Raw genomic sequence first — 17439 nt, 5'->3', positions numbered from 1 at the left:
CACTAGTTTTATATTTGTCTCATTGACTTCAGTGGAATTAATCCTAATTTACACTGGTATGAGAAAAATTGGATTGCTGAGGTTTCACTATTCCAGACTGTAACCAATGACCTCGTAGAGCTTTTAATTTTCTAGCTAGGGGGATGCTCTAAGAGTTGAGAGGTTGTTTGTTGCACAGACAGGAAGATAAGACAAAGCAAAAATAAAGTGCTTCAGACTATTTCATTCCAGGGGTCTTGTCCTCATGGGCCACAGGGGATGGCTTTACATTTCCATTAAGCCACCATATTCTTGGAACTGCATTTCCCAGGCATTTTCTCTAGAGTGCTAAGAGAGTCAGAGACCAGAGCACAACATATTCCTGACAGTGATCAGTTCTTGTTCTTCGTCTCTGCCAACATCCCTTTTTTCTCCTCATCCCTTTTATTTTAACACTCAGGGAGAATAACTGTGTTTTTAAATCAAGTGACTTCTCTGTGGAAGAAATTAGTGGTGAGCAATGCAGGAAGCAAGCAAGCAATGATGGGGACATTCAGCCAGACCATCCTTTTTTCCATTTGCAGTTTACTGCGCACCCTGATAAAGACTCTGGAACAAAGAGCAGCTTGGTATATTACATATTTTCATATAAATTACAGCTAGCTATTCCACCTCAGTGATGGCAGGCAGCAGCTCTTGGCTCTGTCCTTGGCCATAATGGGAGAAGCACTACCTTCTCTTCCACTACTTTGCCTCCAGAGCAGGCTCTCACATTCCCAAGGGAAGACACAAAGTGCATTTATCTGCTCCACACCACTGTTTCTCTCGGGCTTGGAGGCCATCAGTGGTACACAGATCACCACTTGGAATCTGAGTCTCAGTCCCTTTCCACCCTTGTGCACCACCACCCTGCTTATGTTCACTGCGTTCTGTTGTGCCACAGATTCCTCTTCACAGTCCCACCCTGCTCTGTCTCATCCTCTCATGGCTTTCAGATCCTCCTGACAAAATCTTACTTGTTTTCTGTCTCTGATTCTGCCTGGCCAAAGACAGCTTTCTTCATCTGACCTCCCTGTCTCCCTGTCTCCTATATGTGCAATTAAGCCCTGTCCTCCTCTCCTGGCAGGTTTGATCGCCTGCCCAGAAGATCTTCTTCTCCAGTCTCCTTACAAACTGTCTGCAGGCAGGTTGGAAAGCTACTGCTCTAATTTGACAGTGTTTGGTAGTCACCTTGCTCAGGTCTGAGGCAGTGCACACTACACCTAAATTCAACAGCATGTGTTCAGACTTCCAACCATCCACTGAAATCAATAACAGGAGCCCAAATAGGAATTCAAAGCCTAAATGTTTCATTGGCGATGAGCTTTGGTGCTGTAATGATACTCTGAATGAACTTAACCTTCCTTAATCCTTCCAACAAGCACGTTTGTCATCTCACCGAGGACTGCAAACAGAGTTTGCATTTACAAATGATCCATCTTCCAGGAAAAACATCATCCCTCTCAGCTCCTGAGTTCTCTAACACAAAGCATTAATATCTTCGCTGAGGGGATAAAATTCCATTCTTTATTGAGAAAACTGAGCAAAAACGCATTTGATCTGATTGACACAGCTATTCTGGTTGAATTGGGTAGTATGTTTAATCAATAAGTTTTGCCCTTCAGAATACTAATGCTTATCTTGTAGTTGCTACTTCTCAAAATACTGTTTGCTATAGAATTATTTTTTTAATATGATGGACAAATATCTGACTCTATCGAGAAAGCCCGAAAGTCACAGTGTGTGACAGCGGCGCTGTTCTTTGGGAGCCCAGGTAGAACAGCTTATAGAGAACCACTCCACCTTCATTTCTTAGCATATCTGTTAAATGTGTTATATTTCCTTTCAAGTGAACATAGACTTCCAGTGTAGTAGTGACTACGGCTACTGTGGACTTTTATTTGGAGGTCTCAAAGCATAATCCAGTAAGCAGCCATCCTGTCTCAGTTCAGTGAGGTGTACTTAATGTCATTAGTTATGGAAAAGTGACTTCTACCTGCAGTTTTCAGATATTAATGAAGATCAATGGATGTAACAGAATCCTAAAATATGAATCAGGCACATTTTTTTTAGTCAGTGCCACGTAGCGCAGTAATAGCCTTCCACACAAAAAATAAGTTGTAGGAGGTATAAACTCTTACATTAGCACTGGAAAGAGGGCTACTACATCTGGACCATCTCTCTAAACCTCTTAGTGAAATATAATTATTGAAGATAGAAGCACTGGTATCAATGTGCTACTGAATTTGGAGTAGGTTGTGGGAATTTCAACAAGTCCTGAGTCATATTCCCTTTAAAGTTTCATTTAAAGTCAATCACAATGATTAATTACTGTTGCAAGTGATGAAAAAAAAAATAGCGTTTATTCTGGGACTATAATTTAACTGTTATTCTGCCAAGAGACTACACCTTTGTGTAAGCTGCTTGATAGCTAGAAAACAATGGTGTTTGTTTGGTTTTTTTTTCTTTAAACACACCCTGGATAAACAAATTGCTTTGAACAAGATACGGAAACTGCAGAAATATAATGCTGTGTTTGTCTTGGCTGGCTATTGCTGCATTCATGAATATTTTTCCTACCTTTTTTAAAATGAATAATGCTAGTGTAGGTTCTTAACAGATACCAGTGATGATTTTCAAAGGCTTTAGACATTTACTGAATATTTTATGCACTTCAAAAGGGGTTTCTTTAACTTACTGATAAAGGCTATTGCCATTTACATAATCATAAAAAACCCTCCAAATTCTCAAAATATATTTAAGGTGATACTACACTTAAAATAGAGAGTTTGAAAAACAGTTAAGGATTTGGCTAATTTTTAACAGCACCTGTGAAGCAGGTAATGAAATATTTTAAATACAAAATCGTAGAGGCACATAATTATTTACAGTTCATGCAGGGAAGCAAATGAAAATAATGTATTTGTTTGTTCATAATAAAGTGGTTACCTGCTTCACACACAGCCCTTGTGGAATTGAGCATTTCTCAATAGTATTAAAAACAACACAACTGTTTCAACAGAAACAAGGAAGTGTTCAATACAACCAGTTTATTTTTTACTTATTTAAAAATATTCAAGTGTTCAAGATAAATAAGGTCTACAAAGTACACACATCCATATGCGCTGTGAGTGCCCCCTAGGAATTTTTTATACCTGTTACTCAGTTTGAAAAAGAAAAATTGACAAAGGAGTGGCAGTCTCAAAAACAATGTATGCTCTTACGTTTCAGGAAGAAGAGGTAGCTGAGTAAAAGAAATATGTTAATATTGGCAACCGCTGCTGAGAGAATTGTGGCCATATTATTGAGGAACACCTAAGATTTCACAGAGAAGCAGCATAGTATGAATATTTCAGCTGCACTACAAGCCTCAATCAGGTAAAATAAAGCTTTGTTACTGTTACTGCTCCTGAAACAATTTTATTTCATTTAAAAAAAATATGTATTTGTTTCTATACAGAGATTCAGGAAGCTCTGGAGTTTTAAGCTTTTTGAACACAGTAACTGAAGAGAGACTAGAATCAGGATGTGAAGGAAGGGGCTGTTTTTTCAGCTAGGCACCTTGCCTCCCACAAAAGCCTTATCTTGTTTCTCTGTTGTGTCAAGCTGCCTCGCCATCAAGCTGCAGCAGGGTGGAGGGAAAGTGTTCATTTCTCGCCTAGACAAGCTCTAAGGGGCTCTGCTGCAGCTCACACTTCTGTTGAGAAAATGCCACATGCTGAGCCAAGCTCATTTGTATTTGAACTCCACTGAAGCTAATGGCTTTCCCTGGGGATGAAGATGGCTTCTTGAAGCTAGGTATAAATGAAAGAAGACATCACTGAGGGGAGCTGAAACAGAACATGAAACTGTTTATTTTGAGGTCAGGAGATGTTTTTCCTTTTTCAGCTTATGTTGGCCTGGAAAGAATTTCATAGCATGGAACATCCATACCTTTCTGTAGGCTGGATAATAAACTATGCACTGGGAAGCACGTGCTTCCACACTGGACAGCTTCCTCTTTCTCCAGCCCACTTCTTCTTCAATCTCACTCTTGCTAATCCATCTATTGATTAAAAGCTGTTCTTTATTTCAGCCTTTCTTGCCTTAGCTGAAATCTTTTTTTGAGAAAAAAAAAAAAATCTAACACTTTATTAGTTCTCCAGCTAAAGTCAGTAGAGATATATGTGGTAATAATTAACTGAGTTGTACTTTAGAGCTTGTTCTTGTCCGATCATATTCGATAGTGGGCCATCAGCTGAAAATTTTGGCAGGGTCAGCCTTCAAGTGTGGTAGTGTCTTAGGCTGCAAGACTCCAGACTTCTTTCCTAAGTTTTATTTATGCCTTAGTACTTTCTCAGTTCTCCCAGATTTTGTGCTGTCAGGATTTCTGCCTGTCTCTGGGCTGCCAGAGCACCCTTGGAAACACAGCAGCAGCACAGAACACTCGTGCTCAGCACTGACATTCAGATTCATTTGATGTCCCTAAACATCTTTATGCCCTTCATCTTCTCTATGAAGAGTCATTGAGTGTCTCCAAAACGCTGTCTCCCAGGTCATGCAACACAGAAACTAGGAATGGGAAGGGAGTTTAGGCTTAGCCACACATCAGGACAGAGCTCTGAAGACCATCCTTTTCAAACTTCTATACACTGGAGCCTTTTTGAAGTGATGCCTGACTTTGAACTGTTGAGACAATAAAAGCTGATCCCTCTGAGTCGATACCCAGTGTGGAATGTGTCTTTCTCAAAATGCCAGATGTAAGAAAGTGTAACTTTTCAACTCAGATTCTATAGACACCTGTGTGTATAATTGCCTTATTCAGACTTCACTGTTGGACAAAGCAATGGCCATGACATTTCCTTAGGGACCTTCTGGCAAATTGAACTAGAGACGTAAGCATTCATCTGAAAAAGTCATCTCACAGCTTCTGATTGGTTGGCATCCAACAGAGACAAAAATAGGTATCACAATGAGTGGCTCTCCAGAAGGACTTGTGCTGGCTGCCTCTGAGTACGCACTGTCATACAGTGTGCAGGAACCTGTACACAGTTACTCCTTACTTAGAGCATATGACCTGGGCCTGAGAGCACGTATGATTAATGGTGCCAGCTGGAAGACTCTTGTAAACTCACCCAAAGTTCACTGTATGGAAAAAATAACCAGCTGGTGATGTTTTGCTGCAATGGAGATGGGAAGTTTCCTGCTATGATGACAGGGAAGCGGTGAACAAAGGATTTGTGAGGATGTGCTAGCACTTTTTTAATAGGCAACCCACAAAAGGACAATGGGAGATGTATCTCCTTCAGAAATGTTACTGGGAAAGGTCTGCCATTCAAAGGGAAATGGGGCAATTCTCTCCCTTATCCATTTTGATTTTCCCCTGAGGAATAAGTTGCTAGCTTGCCTCCAAAGCAAGAGCAAGAGATCTCTAATCCTCCTAAACTCAGAGAAGAGCTGTGCCTTCCTGCAACTGCATACAGTGTCCAGCTGTGGTAAGGGTGCAGCGGGCTTGGAAAAGGAGCCTCAAAGCACCAGGACAAGATGGTCATGGTGAAGGAAACACCCAAGGCACCTGCAGGAGGAAAGATCAGTACTGGAGCTGGAGAGTACTTCCACTCCAGTTTAGGATTTGTCATGAGACCTCTACAGGTAGATATCCCAGGGCTGTTTCCAAGCCTGCTGAGGAAATGAAGGACCAGACTTCTTCTTTGAAATGCCAAAGGTTACCGCATGGGCAAGGGAGGCTAAGCCTAGACACACAGCTCATGTTCCCACTCACCAGGCTGGCAGAGGAAACACCTTAGAGAATCACAAAACCACAGAATTATTTGAGTTGGAAAGGACTCTCAAAGATTATTCCATGGGGAGGAACACCTTCCACAAGATCAGGTTACTCAAAGCCCCATCCAACTCAGCTTTGAAGACTTCCAGAGACAGGGCATTCACAACTTCCTGGGCAACCTGGTTCCAGTGTCTCACCAAACTCATCGCAAAAAATTTCTCAATGTCCGAGGTACTCTCCTTCAGTTTCAAATCATTGCCCATTGGTCTATTGCTACAGGCAAAAAATCCTTCCTTATCTTTCTTATAAGCCCCCTTTTAGGTAGTAGATGGCTGCTTTAAAGTGTCCCCAGAGCCTTCACTTCTCCAGGCTGAAGAGCTCCAACTCTTTTCGTGGTCGTAGGAGAGATTTTCTAACCCTCTGGGCATCTTTGTTGCCTCCTCTGGATTCACTCCGGGGAAGGGATGTCGTGGTCACGGGCGACCCGCGGACCGCGCGGCACCGAGGAGGAGCCCGGTACTGTCCCCTCGGGCTGGGGGCAGGTGCGGGGGCGGGGACAGGGGCAGGGGGAGATGCGGGGCAGGGGGAGCTGCGGGATCAAACGCGGAGTCAGTCGCTCCTCCGCCGCCACCGCCCCCTCCCGGCCGGGCAGCGCCGCGGGGCGGGGCCGGGGCGGGCCGCTCCTCTGCCCGCCCTCGGTGGCGGCGGCGGCGGCGGCGCGGGGTCTCTTTGTGCCGCCTGCTCCATCACCCGGTGGTCTCCGCCTCGCCTTGTCCCGATCCTGCTTCGCTCGGCTCCGGCGCCGACGCTGTCGCTGAGGGGATCGGCGGGTCAGCCCGCCCTCGCCCTGCTGCGGGGCTTCCCCGCCTCCCTCCCCGCCCCGCCGCCGCTCTACCCCGCCTCGTCCCTCTGCCCCCGGTGCGGGCTACTCGCGGCCGCCTCCCCCGGCTGCTGTGAGCCCGCCGTGCGCGCTGCCGCCCGGAGCTCCCCGCCGTCGGGGATGGCGCGGCTGGCAGCGCCCGTGCGCGCCTGAGGCGGAGGGGCGAGCCCGCCGCCGCCGCGGGAGGAGGAGGAACGGGAGGAGGAGGAGAGATGAAGCGCTTCCACCCTGGGGTCGCGCTGCTGCTCTCGCTGCTGTGGGAGGTGAGGTGGGCCGTGGGGGTAGCGCTGCCGTGCCTGCGGCAGCCCCGGGTTCACCGCGGGGTTCCGCCCTCGGTCGCGACCTGGAGCTGCGCGGCTGGCGAGGGGAGCTGCAGCCCGCAGCCGGCCGGGGGGCGTGCGCGGGAGGTGATTCATTTTGGGGTTAATGTCTTTGCCGAACGGGCTCGGCTCCACAGGCTGTGCGCGGTCAGGAGTGCGGGGGAGCTGCGGGGCCGGGCTGGGCGAGACCCGGCGCGGCTGCGGCTGCGGCTGCGGTGGTCACGGGCGTTCGCGGCGGCCGGGCTCACCGGGTGTCCGGGGTCTCACTGCTGGAGCAGAGAAGGATTTTCCGCGATGTGATGGAGCAGAGTAACGCGGGACCTGTACGCAGGGACACGAGCTGCTGGAAGCTGCCCATTCCCAGCAGACTTGCAGGCTGTCCAGGGGACGCAAAGCCTGCGACTGCCAGTAAGGGTTAGACGGAAGGCTCATCTCTTATTTTCATTATTCTCTTATTTTCATTTCGTGGGCAAAGTGTCCATTGCGAGGTAGGTAGAGGTGCGGCGGCATCAGCTCACGAGGAGCCGTGGCGGCGCCGCGCAGCGTGGTTAAACTTCTGGGAAAACCTGGATAGCGCAGCTTTCGTACTTAGAACAACCAACAAGCAGTGAATTAGGAGCTTTCATTACTTGGAGGGGGCATTTGTGCCGCTCAGTTCTAGAATCATGGAATAGTTTGGATTGGAAGACACCTTAAAGATCGCCTAGTTTAAACCTCCCTCCGGTGGGCTGGGATGACGCTGGATCAGGGGGTTGGGAAAGCAGCTCTTTTATTTCAGCAAGCGGATGGTCGGATGTTTTCTGGAGCTGAGCTGTCCCTCGGTCTGTGGTTTAACCTTGGGGCTGGGGACGGGCAGGGGGCAGCAGTGGCCCCCCGGGACTGAGCCGTGCGGGCACGCTGCCATGAGCCGCTCCCGGGGCAGGGTTGGCAGCGGGCTGGGGTCATCGCCCGCACTCGTGCGGTGGCAGCGTGCCGGGGTGACTAAGGAAACACCTGTGGGCTTGTCTTAGGCACATCTCTGCGTTCAGAAAGCCCAGAGGCAATGTAGCTGAAAGTGTCAGAGAGGTGAAAGAGCTGTGCTGCCTCTGTGATAAAGCAGTTTAGACAGGAAATGAATTAATTTTTTTTTAAAAACGGCGTGCCACCAAACCCATACATGGAAACCGAAGTGCTGGCTGTGTAGTTACTGCTTTTGGTAATGGATATAATTAATGAAAATGATGTTTACTACATGTTTATGCCACCTACATAGATGAATGTTTTCTGGTGTGTTGCCCACTGTGCCATCCAGCATCATCCCATTGAAACACTCAGACCAAAATAATTGCTTGATGTAAATAAGTGTAACTCTTTACAGGTTGATTGATTTGCGTCTCTTTTCCCTGGCTGTAAACCTGGCCTTGGTTCTAGCCCTCAACTGCTCTTGACTCCACAGTAGCTCTTCCAACTGCTCTTGACTCCACAGTAGCTCTTCAGCAGGAATAGCAAAATGTCGATTAAATGAAACAAACACCATCATTTCCCTGAGGGATTGTGTTCATCTGAGACGCTGAAAGGTTTCGCCCCTCCAGGATCTCTTTGATTAGATGTGTCTGCTCTCTTAACGTGTATTCTGCTGAAAAAGATCATTCGTGCCTGAAAAAAGTTATTTGCATAAATCTTCGTTGGATCTAGCCAGTGTTGCTGTTATTTAAGCTTTTGTACTGGTTTTAATTGTGGGGATTTCCCCCCCTCCTTTTTCTTTTAATCTTGAATGCTTGTTTTGCCATCTGGTTTTGTGGATTTTTTTTTTCTTTCTTGGAAGTTCTTAGGTTGCCTATTAAAATGAGATGGCTGTGTAAATAAGGCTGTATTCTACATGCCCAGAAACAGAGTGCTGGGGGTTTAAATAACTTAATCGGAGACATCTGGTTGTTTTGAAGGTTTTTGGTGCATGAAACTTTTGTTGTCTTCTGCACAAAGTTCTGTACTGGATATTATCTGAAATAACATTGTTGCAATTGTTTTAAATCTGTTTGTAGCTTCAACATGACCTTAGTTATTACTGAACAGAGCATGAGCTGAGAAATGTGGTTTTCATTCATCATTTTACAAAGGGCTCTGACTATTACCCAGGTGCTGTGTGGAGGACTCCATTTAGTCTGTCAGAGCGCTAGGCAGTAGTTTACTAGTTTCCTGGTTCTAGCTAGGTTTTCCTTGGGTAGCTTACCCAAAATACTTGTTGTAAAATGTTTGTGTATTGCAAAACCACTATTTCTGGCTATATTGATGAAAGGAATGAACTCCTTCACAGTTAAGTATACATCAGGTTCGTGGTGGGTGTGAGTTTGGATGTGGGGAGTGTGTGTGTTGGTGGCTTTCAGACTGAAGCCTAGTCAGTAGCTGGCTGTGGCAGTCTCCCACGAGCAAATGAGGGTTTGCTGTTCCTGATGTAAAGGCAGAGGATGCAGAAGAGGGGCTTGAGGGGCAGGGGAAGGTGCTTCCTTGTGCTGGTGGGTGGTTTCATGAAGGTGACTAAAGGCATCACCATCGAAGCAGGATTTGCACATAAGAAATTGCTGGCTCTTGGTGCTAAAATGCCTCTCCTTGTTCTAGACAAGCTTGAGATGCTCTAATTACGGAAACACACCCAGAGCAGTGTGATGGTGGGAGAGGGGAATTAATTTTGAGTTTTCTTGTGTGACGAGGGTTTTTTCACTGCAACCACAAAGACCACGGTGGAAGAAAAATCTCCAGCCCCAGGACCCAGAAAGTTCTGCTCTGAGAAGACATTATTAGGGGAGAAAAGCTAAAGATGTCTTGTGTTTTACTCATGACTTAATTGCAGTTGAACAGTTCAGCAAGTAAGGTAAAATGAGGTGGACAATTTGACAGGTAATTTTGGTTCTCGTAGGAAGAAATGAAGGCTGTTGAATCTGTATCTGTCTTTTTCAAATTAATTTGGCTACTTGGAGATAGCAGTGTGTTGCTAACTGCAGTTGCTTGAAATGCCCTTTTTCACCAGGATGACTGCTATACCCACAGTACTGAGGTAGATGATTTTTGCACTCACAAATAAGCAGTAGTCTTGCTTGCTAGCTTGGCTTGTGGTTCTGTCAGCAGGACTGCATTTTGTCTCAGTTGGCTCTGAGTTTTATAGAAAGGTTTGAAGAGGTCCTTGAAGTGATGACTGGGGCATACATCTCAAAATTTTCTGCTTCTCTTTTATCAGTGATCCCAAGGGCTTTGGTCGTCTGAGCTTAAATATGACTTTAATGAATAGTGATGTCTTTGGAATGGGGAAAAAATAAAACTAAACAGGCAGTCCCCCCCACCCTCTGATGAAGCAAGCTTATTTTCAGCCTGAATGAGGGCACCAGTGTCTCTGTGGGGCTTACTTCTCAGACTGAGTGCTTGCTTTCTCTCTCACAAGCTGTACAAGTGCGGGATGGAGGAGAGCTCAGCAGCTGAAGCTCAGCTCAAGGATGGGGAAACTGAACAGAGCTGTGGCGGGCTGGTAGAGGACCATGTCTGTGCTGCAGTGCTAATAATGGTGTTTTATTGTTGCTGCTGCAGAGAAGCTTGCTGGGTAGCCTCAACTTTCAAAACTGTCCAATTTTAGATGCCTAAACCTCTGAATGGCCCCTATATTGTATCCTGGAGAATCTAGTGATCAGTAGAGTCCTCTTGTTAATTTGTCAGATGAAAGATACTACACAAGAGTTAAGTGCCTTTTTAAAAAAGAACAAGAAAATGGACATGTCATAGGAACAGCAAAATGTGTTATCTTGAAAGAAAATTCAAATGCTCCCGACAGTCTGTCACACAAGATTTGTTTAAGTAAAAGCAAAGTTGGCAGGTACTCCTCAATTGGTTAACTGCTGTGTTGACCTTTTGGTATTATTTTTGTAATAATACCAAAATAATAATTTTTTGGGTTTCAACACGAGAGATTTTATCAAATCAGAGAAACCGAAAATTTCTGTCCTTCCTGAAGAGGTTTGTTTCTAGTTTTAGTTTGTTTGTTTGTGTTTTGGGTTTTTGTTTTGTTTTGGTTTTTTAATCCTTGTAGGAACAAGAAGGTTAAGATGAGGAAAGCCACCAGTCTTAAAGAAAAAACCTACACATTTTAATCATAGTAGGCACAGGTGGAGTTCAAGAATTTGTGAGGATTATGGGGACCACTACATCCTCCCCTCCCCCCTGTTTCTGGTATTTTTTCTATCCATTGGTGGTCAGGTTTTCCTTTATATAAAGTACTGTAGGAGTGCATGTACCCTCGAATGCACAGATGTGCATGCACACAGTGTTGTTGTCTCTGAGCTGTCCCTCTCTGTGGAATACAGATACTGCCCTGCTGATGTTTTAACTCGAGTTCTTTCAGTGGGTTCACTCATATTTTCTGAAAAATCCCTTTGCCAGGGTTTCTTCTCCTGGGAAGCTGAGAAGCCTCAGAGAGACATGAAAGCAATAATTATCTGATTGCTTCTCCTGTGTTTGCTGCTTTGGAATGTGGTCTGGAGATTGTTTACCAACTGGTCATTGTTTGATTGGTTTCATGTGAATTGTTTTAACTTAATGACCAATCATATCCAGCTGTGTTGGGACTCTGGAAGCAGTCACGAGTTTTCATTATTATTCTTGTTAAGCCTTCTGTAAGATCCTTTCTTTATTCTTTACTATAGTTTTAGTATAGCATTAATATAATATAATAATAAATTAGCCTTCTAAGAACATGGAGTCAGATTCATCAATTCCTCCTTTGTCCTAGGGACCCCAGCAAATACCACACCATGGGGGCTGGGGGGAATAAGGGGAAAAATCTATCCTAGAAATTCTGCTACAGTGTTGTTAGTGTAGATGTGGCCAGTAACCCTCTCTTCCTTTTTAGTTTTGGTTACATAACAGATTTAGCAGCTTAAATGATTTGTGGTGGGTTTTTTCCCTTACCCTCCTGTAGCTGGTTGCAAAGCAGCTATTGCATTGCTGAGTGAAGGCAGGAAAGAGTTTTCTTAGGATTTATAGTTTGGAGATCCAACTGGTGCTGGCAAGCCTTCCCTGCCTCTTGACAGCAGCGAGATGGGCTGTGATTTCCAGGCGGGAGGACTGAGCTCGCTCTCTTTTCTCACTTTGCTCCTGCTGAGGAGGAGACAGATTGGTGTTGGTGGTGGGTAGGGAATGGGTGGCCGACTGCCATTTGCATCCTCTAAGAGGAGGTGCAAATGGGGTTTTTTGGGCTTGGTTGGTGTGGGGTTTTTTGGTTAAAATTAGAGGCAGCATCTGTAAAATCTGTTTGTATTTTCTTACGGCAGTCAAAAATACTTAGCACTTTCTGTTATGCTTTCTTCATAAAAGGGAAGTTGTCTGACTCTTTTTCCTCTTGCTACTTTCCACTCAGCTAGTGCAGGTGGCTGGAAGGTTAAACTTGGCCAAAGCAAGCCCTTAGACTTCAGCTGCTCTTTTGAAATGGATTTAGCTAAAAATCAGTAAAAAAAAAAGGGGTCAATTGAAACTCTTTGGTTTAATGCAAATTCATTTTGGTTTTCTCCACTAAGATGAGGCTTAGAAAAACTGCAATGAGTATGTCCATATAGAAGCTTGCTCTGGTCATCAGTGTAGGCTGAGTTTACAGGCAGAAAGAGATTAATGCTTAAGCTTATGCTACAGAATTTAAAAAAAAATAATTAATATTTAAAAATATGTCTTGCTGGGGCAAGGTGGCTACAAATTTACTTCAAATTTGTTGTGATATAAAAAATAAAATCCATCTGAAAAACCAATACATAAAGCTAGCATATTTTACTTTTTGTGTCTTATTTTTGACAACACTGTGTTGCTTTGTATGCTCAGCAATGCAACTATGTTTATTTTGCTGATGGTTTTGTTGAAATCCTGTTAGAGTTAGTTATGGCAAATATAAACACTCTTTGGACTAGCAAGAGGCAAAGCCTTTCTAAAAGCTTTTTTTTTTTGTTTGCTTGAATAGTGTTTTTTGGGAAATGAATCTTAGGTCTGTCTGAAGTCTGGGGACACAGCCTGAAGTCTGGGGACACAGCCTGGGATATTGGGCATTAAATAGCAATTTCAAGACAAGGGAAAGCTAAGGTCTTAAATAGTGGATATTGTCACTTTCCTGATACCAGAACAGTAAGATATGAGCTGAAATGCCATGCCTGGTATTTCAGAAGGGCATGAGAGGAGAGTCTGGGGTTTTTTTGAATGCTTTTTTCCTTTTTGAGAAAAATGCATCTTGACAGGTTTCTCACATATTAAATGGAAGAGTTATCACTGCTGAGTTAAAAACATCTTTCTTCAGAAGTGTGTCTTCAACTTCATGCTAAATAGGTGTTAGCTGCACCTGTGTTTTAAATAGCTCAACTAAAAATCTCTTCCTTCTTTCTCAATGACTCAGCTTTCAGTCTGGTAATTTTTTTAAATGAAAGGCACTAGCAAGAAGTGGTTTCTTATCTGTATCTCATTCAGTGAAGGTGTGGGTTGTTGCTGGCAAGGGTGATCTCTAATCCCTGGTTTTGCCAGCTCCTGCAGCTCTAGTGACCCTGGGACCCCTAAAGGATCATATCAGCCCACTGATGCTGTGATTGACTAAGCCACAAAAACGGGTCTGGGGGAAAAAAGTGAGAAGCAATTGTTTTCCATTGGTTCAGCAGAGGTTTGTGCCATGGTATAGCATCATGAAACTTGCTGCAAGGGAGGAGAGAGAATGTATGGCTTGGAGCAGGACTGCTTATTTTGGTAGCACACTTCTTGTTTCAATACATTGGGTATCTCCTAATGGGAGTCATAAAATCCTTTTGGTTGGAAAAGACTTTTAAGGTCATTGAGTCCAATGGTAAACTTAGCACAGCCACATCCACTGGTAACCTGTGTCCCTAGATGATGCTGCATTTGTACTGGAGTGGAAGGCAATCCTGGAAACCTTTTCTGCGCTCTGCTAGAAGGGGAAATTAGCAGGGTGTGATTTTTTTTCTTTTTATCTTTGCCTGAAAGATGCCATTAGATGCTATTCTGGAAAAATTAGTCTTATCATTTTCCCAGATCAGCTGCCACATGTCTCTCAGAGCAGAAGTGCTCAACCAGGAGCTGATGGCCTCCCCAGTCTTTTCCCTCTGTGGGGCAGGAGCGGGTCGTGGATGGAGGCTGTACTTCTGGGGAAGGTCCAGCATCAGTTGCAACGTGGGAGGGACTGTTGTCCTCAAGTCCAGCCAAGGGTTACTACAAACACAGCACTCCTCTGCTACACCCTTCACCTCTCTCATTTGAAGGTCTAAAAAAAACCCCAAAACATTGGCCTTTCATTGAAAGTGACAATGAAGTGATCTGGGCCTTAGTTTCAAAGTTCAGAGGAACTTTCCAGAGGAGTTGAAAGTGGCAATTTGTGAAGGGTGATGCAGCAGGGTGATGGGAGTGTACCTATACTCCAGTCCTGGCTGCACACAAGCCCTCTGTAAGCAGCTCACTGTTTCCAGCTGGATTAGGAAAGATACTGTGCCAGCTGGCTTGGTCTCCCACCTCTGACATTGATAGGCATCAGGCAACTAAATAGCTGGCAATAATTTTGAGAATGGATCCTTCCTTCCAAGGTCTTATGCTGCTGGAATAAGATGTGAGGGCTGTGGACTCCAGGAATGTAGCCAATACCTCTAAGGATTTGTCCTTCTAAGGTAATTACATTTTATGTTTTCTTATGCCTTTCTAGTTATATGCATTCCAGTCTGTTTGGATCTTCCCTGGGAGTAAGAAGAAGTGAAGAACCCTGAAATAAAATTAGTATGAGAGGAACATGAGCATGTGGGAAGGTGGCAGGGATCTCACTGACAGCGGACTGAAGACGATGGGTAGCTCATGTTATACTTGATGGGAGAGGAGCATTTTGTTGTGCATGTTCCTCTTTTTGGGCATCAGTCAGTGGCACTAACACCCAAGGGAGCATGATGCTTTTGTAGACCTACTCTGCTTAGCTTGGTCCTGCCAGCAGTATAGTTAGAGTGACAGGCTTGTGCTGCTATGGGGTTACGAGCAGGCAGTGTGCCTGTGTTCCAGAGGGTTTGGTTGTCAATAAATTAGGAGCTCTGTCAGGGAACATATACTAGCAAAGAAAAATAAAATCAATGAGTGTAGCAGCAAAGATGGGCTTCTTTTGAATGGCTGCAAACTTGGGGTGATTTGGCTGGCACAGTTGTGTCTCACTGCATGCATGGCTGATGGCTCTAGGTAGACAAACAGAATTCTTCTGTGTGTCCTGGTTGGAGTCAGGTTCTCCCTTTCTGGACAGGAGATGCTCCTTGTCTAGCTAGCAAAGGCCAGGTGTTTATACCTTGCTCACTTTGGCACAGTCCCTTTAGTGTCAACACAGGAGATTGATATCCACCTGTGCAGCACTGTTTAGACATGGTGTAATGACAACAGACAGTGTAAGGGTCTGTACCTGGGGAATTGCTCAGGTGTTGCTCAGTGTTTTGTTTCTCCTAATTTTGTTAAATCTCTTCACTAAAGTGGATAGAAAACCTGTTAACTTAGTGAATTCTTTTCTGATTTCCTCATTATATCTGTAAATGTAAATTATATCTGTAAATGTGGTGTTTCTCAGTCTGGTTGGTGGGTGACTGTAAGTGCCTCAGCTTTTGATGCAAAAACCAGGCAAGGATGAGTCAAGCAAGTGTCTTCTTTCATTTCTGCTCCTTGGGGGGAAAAAACCATTGCTCATCGCTACAGATAATTCTCTCAATACTGGTGTAAGTGCGATCCAGGAATTCACTGCTGGCTCTCCTTGCAGTGCGAGTTCCCAGCTCGGGGCCTTATTTCCTTGCTGCAGTTGGAGCCAGGGGTTTAACCTATTACAGGAAGGGTAATGGGTATAAAAGTCCACCTTCAGTTGTTCAAGTGACATTAAATTTGGCAGAATCTCAGTCCAAAAGAGAGGACACATGATCTCTGAACACACTGCTTTCAAATGGTCAGACAATTGTCTAACATAAAAAAAATAAAGGAGGGGGAGGATGGGTGTGTAAGAAGTTTTAAATCTACTTTTTCAAAGTCTGCTTTTCTTTTTCAGGCTGACATAAGATGCTCCTATCTTGAGTGCTGTCTTGCTTATCCAAGTGTTTATCAGTAAAGATAACCATGATTTTCAATGTTTTGAGCAGCAATGGTGCAGAGATGCCTCCTGTTCCTGAGCTATCAAGCAGCGCTGCCGTGATGGGCTGCACCGTGTGCAGTGGGGTTTTGCATCAGGGACCCCAGTTCTGCTCTGATCTGCTTCTTGACTAAAGCAATTCACATCTCTTGGCTGTGATACAGAAATACTAATAGCATATGGGATTAGGTTCAAACTCTTCAGAACTGGGTCATCCTGTAGTTGGAGATAGCGTAAGATAACGTTAGGCTGCTTCATTTTTTTTTCTCTAGCTGAAACGATAGCGGTCTCTGTTCCTAAACTTGTGTGCATGCATCCCTGCATAAAGTATGTTACAGTGCTACTCTAAGGCTGCATATGTTTGCCTGCATATTTCTCAGGATGACCTGTATTTCTAGGGAGCAGGGCAGGCATAAGTGCCTAATAATAGCCAGTTACTACAAGTTGCATAATGTTGAGGAAAACCTAAGGCAGTTTGGGGCTTTCACATAATGCCAGCACCATGCAACCAGCTGAACTTAGTGCTGAAATTGCATGGTGATAGGAAAGTGTTTCAGAATCTGCCGGTGAGCTGTAGATCTTGGAGCTTCTGTTTTCTGAAATCCACGTCTTAGGTTTGTTTTTTCATGTGCTGTGGGTAATACTTCTGATGCTGACTCCTTAAAGCCCAGGGTGAATATTAGCAAGTTGGGTCTCACTATCCTGTGTATGTGGCAATCCATTTGAACAGGCATCTTCAGCCTTCCTAGAAGGCATTGGATAGGATCCTGGAAATGTTGTAGGAGACACATTTGAATATGCCCAAAGCCTGGCTGGTGAAACTTCCTGGCGGGTCTATGCTGACCCACACTACCAGCTCTGTGTGCATGCGTGCCTGTCACAAGGCATCCTGTGGGAACACATTTAGGTTGCAGCTTCACCTGGTTTTCCTTGTGGACAAAAACCATGGGCACAGCTGTGGCGTGAAGCCAGGGGGATTTGGATTAAGCTTGTTTTAATTCTGTAGTAATCTCGACTTCCTATTTTTATTAAAGCCCTAGTCCTGGGCTCCGTCCAAAGGCCATTAAAAGTGAATGGAGACTTCCAGTGAGTGCTGGGACAGGCTGCCTGGAGCAGGCTGGGTGCCTTTGGTTTTGCTGTCTCAACCAGCCTGAGGTGCGGGTGACCTTTGCTCTGTGCAGCTTCTGGAGGCCTGTGAGCAGGGATGGTGGTGTCTTCCCCGGGCTGAAGGCACACACGCTGAAAAGTTTGGTTGCCTTGAAGCAGCCCTGGCTGTGGCTCCTCTCTGTGCCTGCACTGTGCAGCGCTGTGTCCACCCACAGAG

At 44.9% G+C, this 17439-nt stretch overlaps 1 protein-coding gene across 1 annotated transcript in view; it reads left to right on the top strand.

Annotated features, from left to right (window-relative positions):
* The first annotated feature begins 6515 nt into the window (after window positions 1–6515).
* The window catches only part of VOPP1 (VOPP1 WW domain binding protein), a 62532-nt gene continuing 51608 nt past the window's right edge, over window positions 6516–17439 (top strand). Inside the window, exon 1 of the mRNA XM_084203444.1 lies at window positions 6516–6925. Coding sequence (XP_084059570.1) covers window positions 6875–6925 — 51 coding nt within the window. The 5' untranslated portion in view covers window positions 6516–6874. The remainder of the gene's footprint in view (window positions 6926–17439) is intronic.

The sequence above is a fragment of the Fringilla coelebs genome (genome assembly GCF_963513975.1).
Source record: "Fringilla coelebs genome assembly, chromosome: 1".
In the NCBI taxonomy this organism is placed as follows: Eukaryota; Metazoa; Chordata; class Aves; order Passeriformes; family Fringillidae; genus Fringilla; species Fringilla coelebs.
The sequence above is the reverse complement of the archived record's forward strand: the minus strand, read 5'-3'. Positions and strand labels throughout refer to the sequence as shown.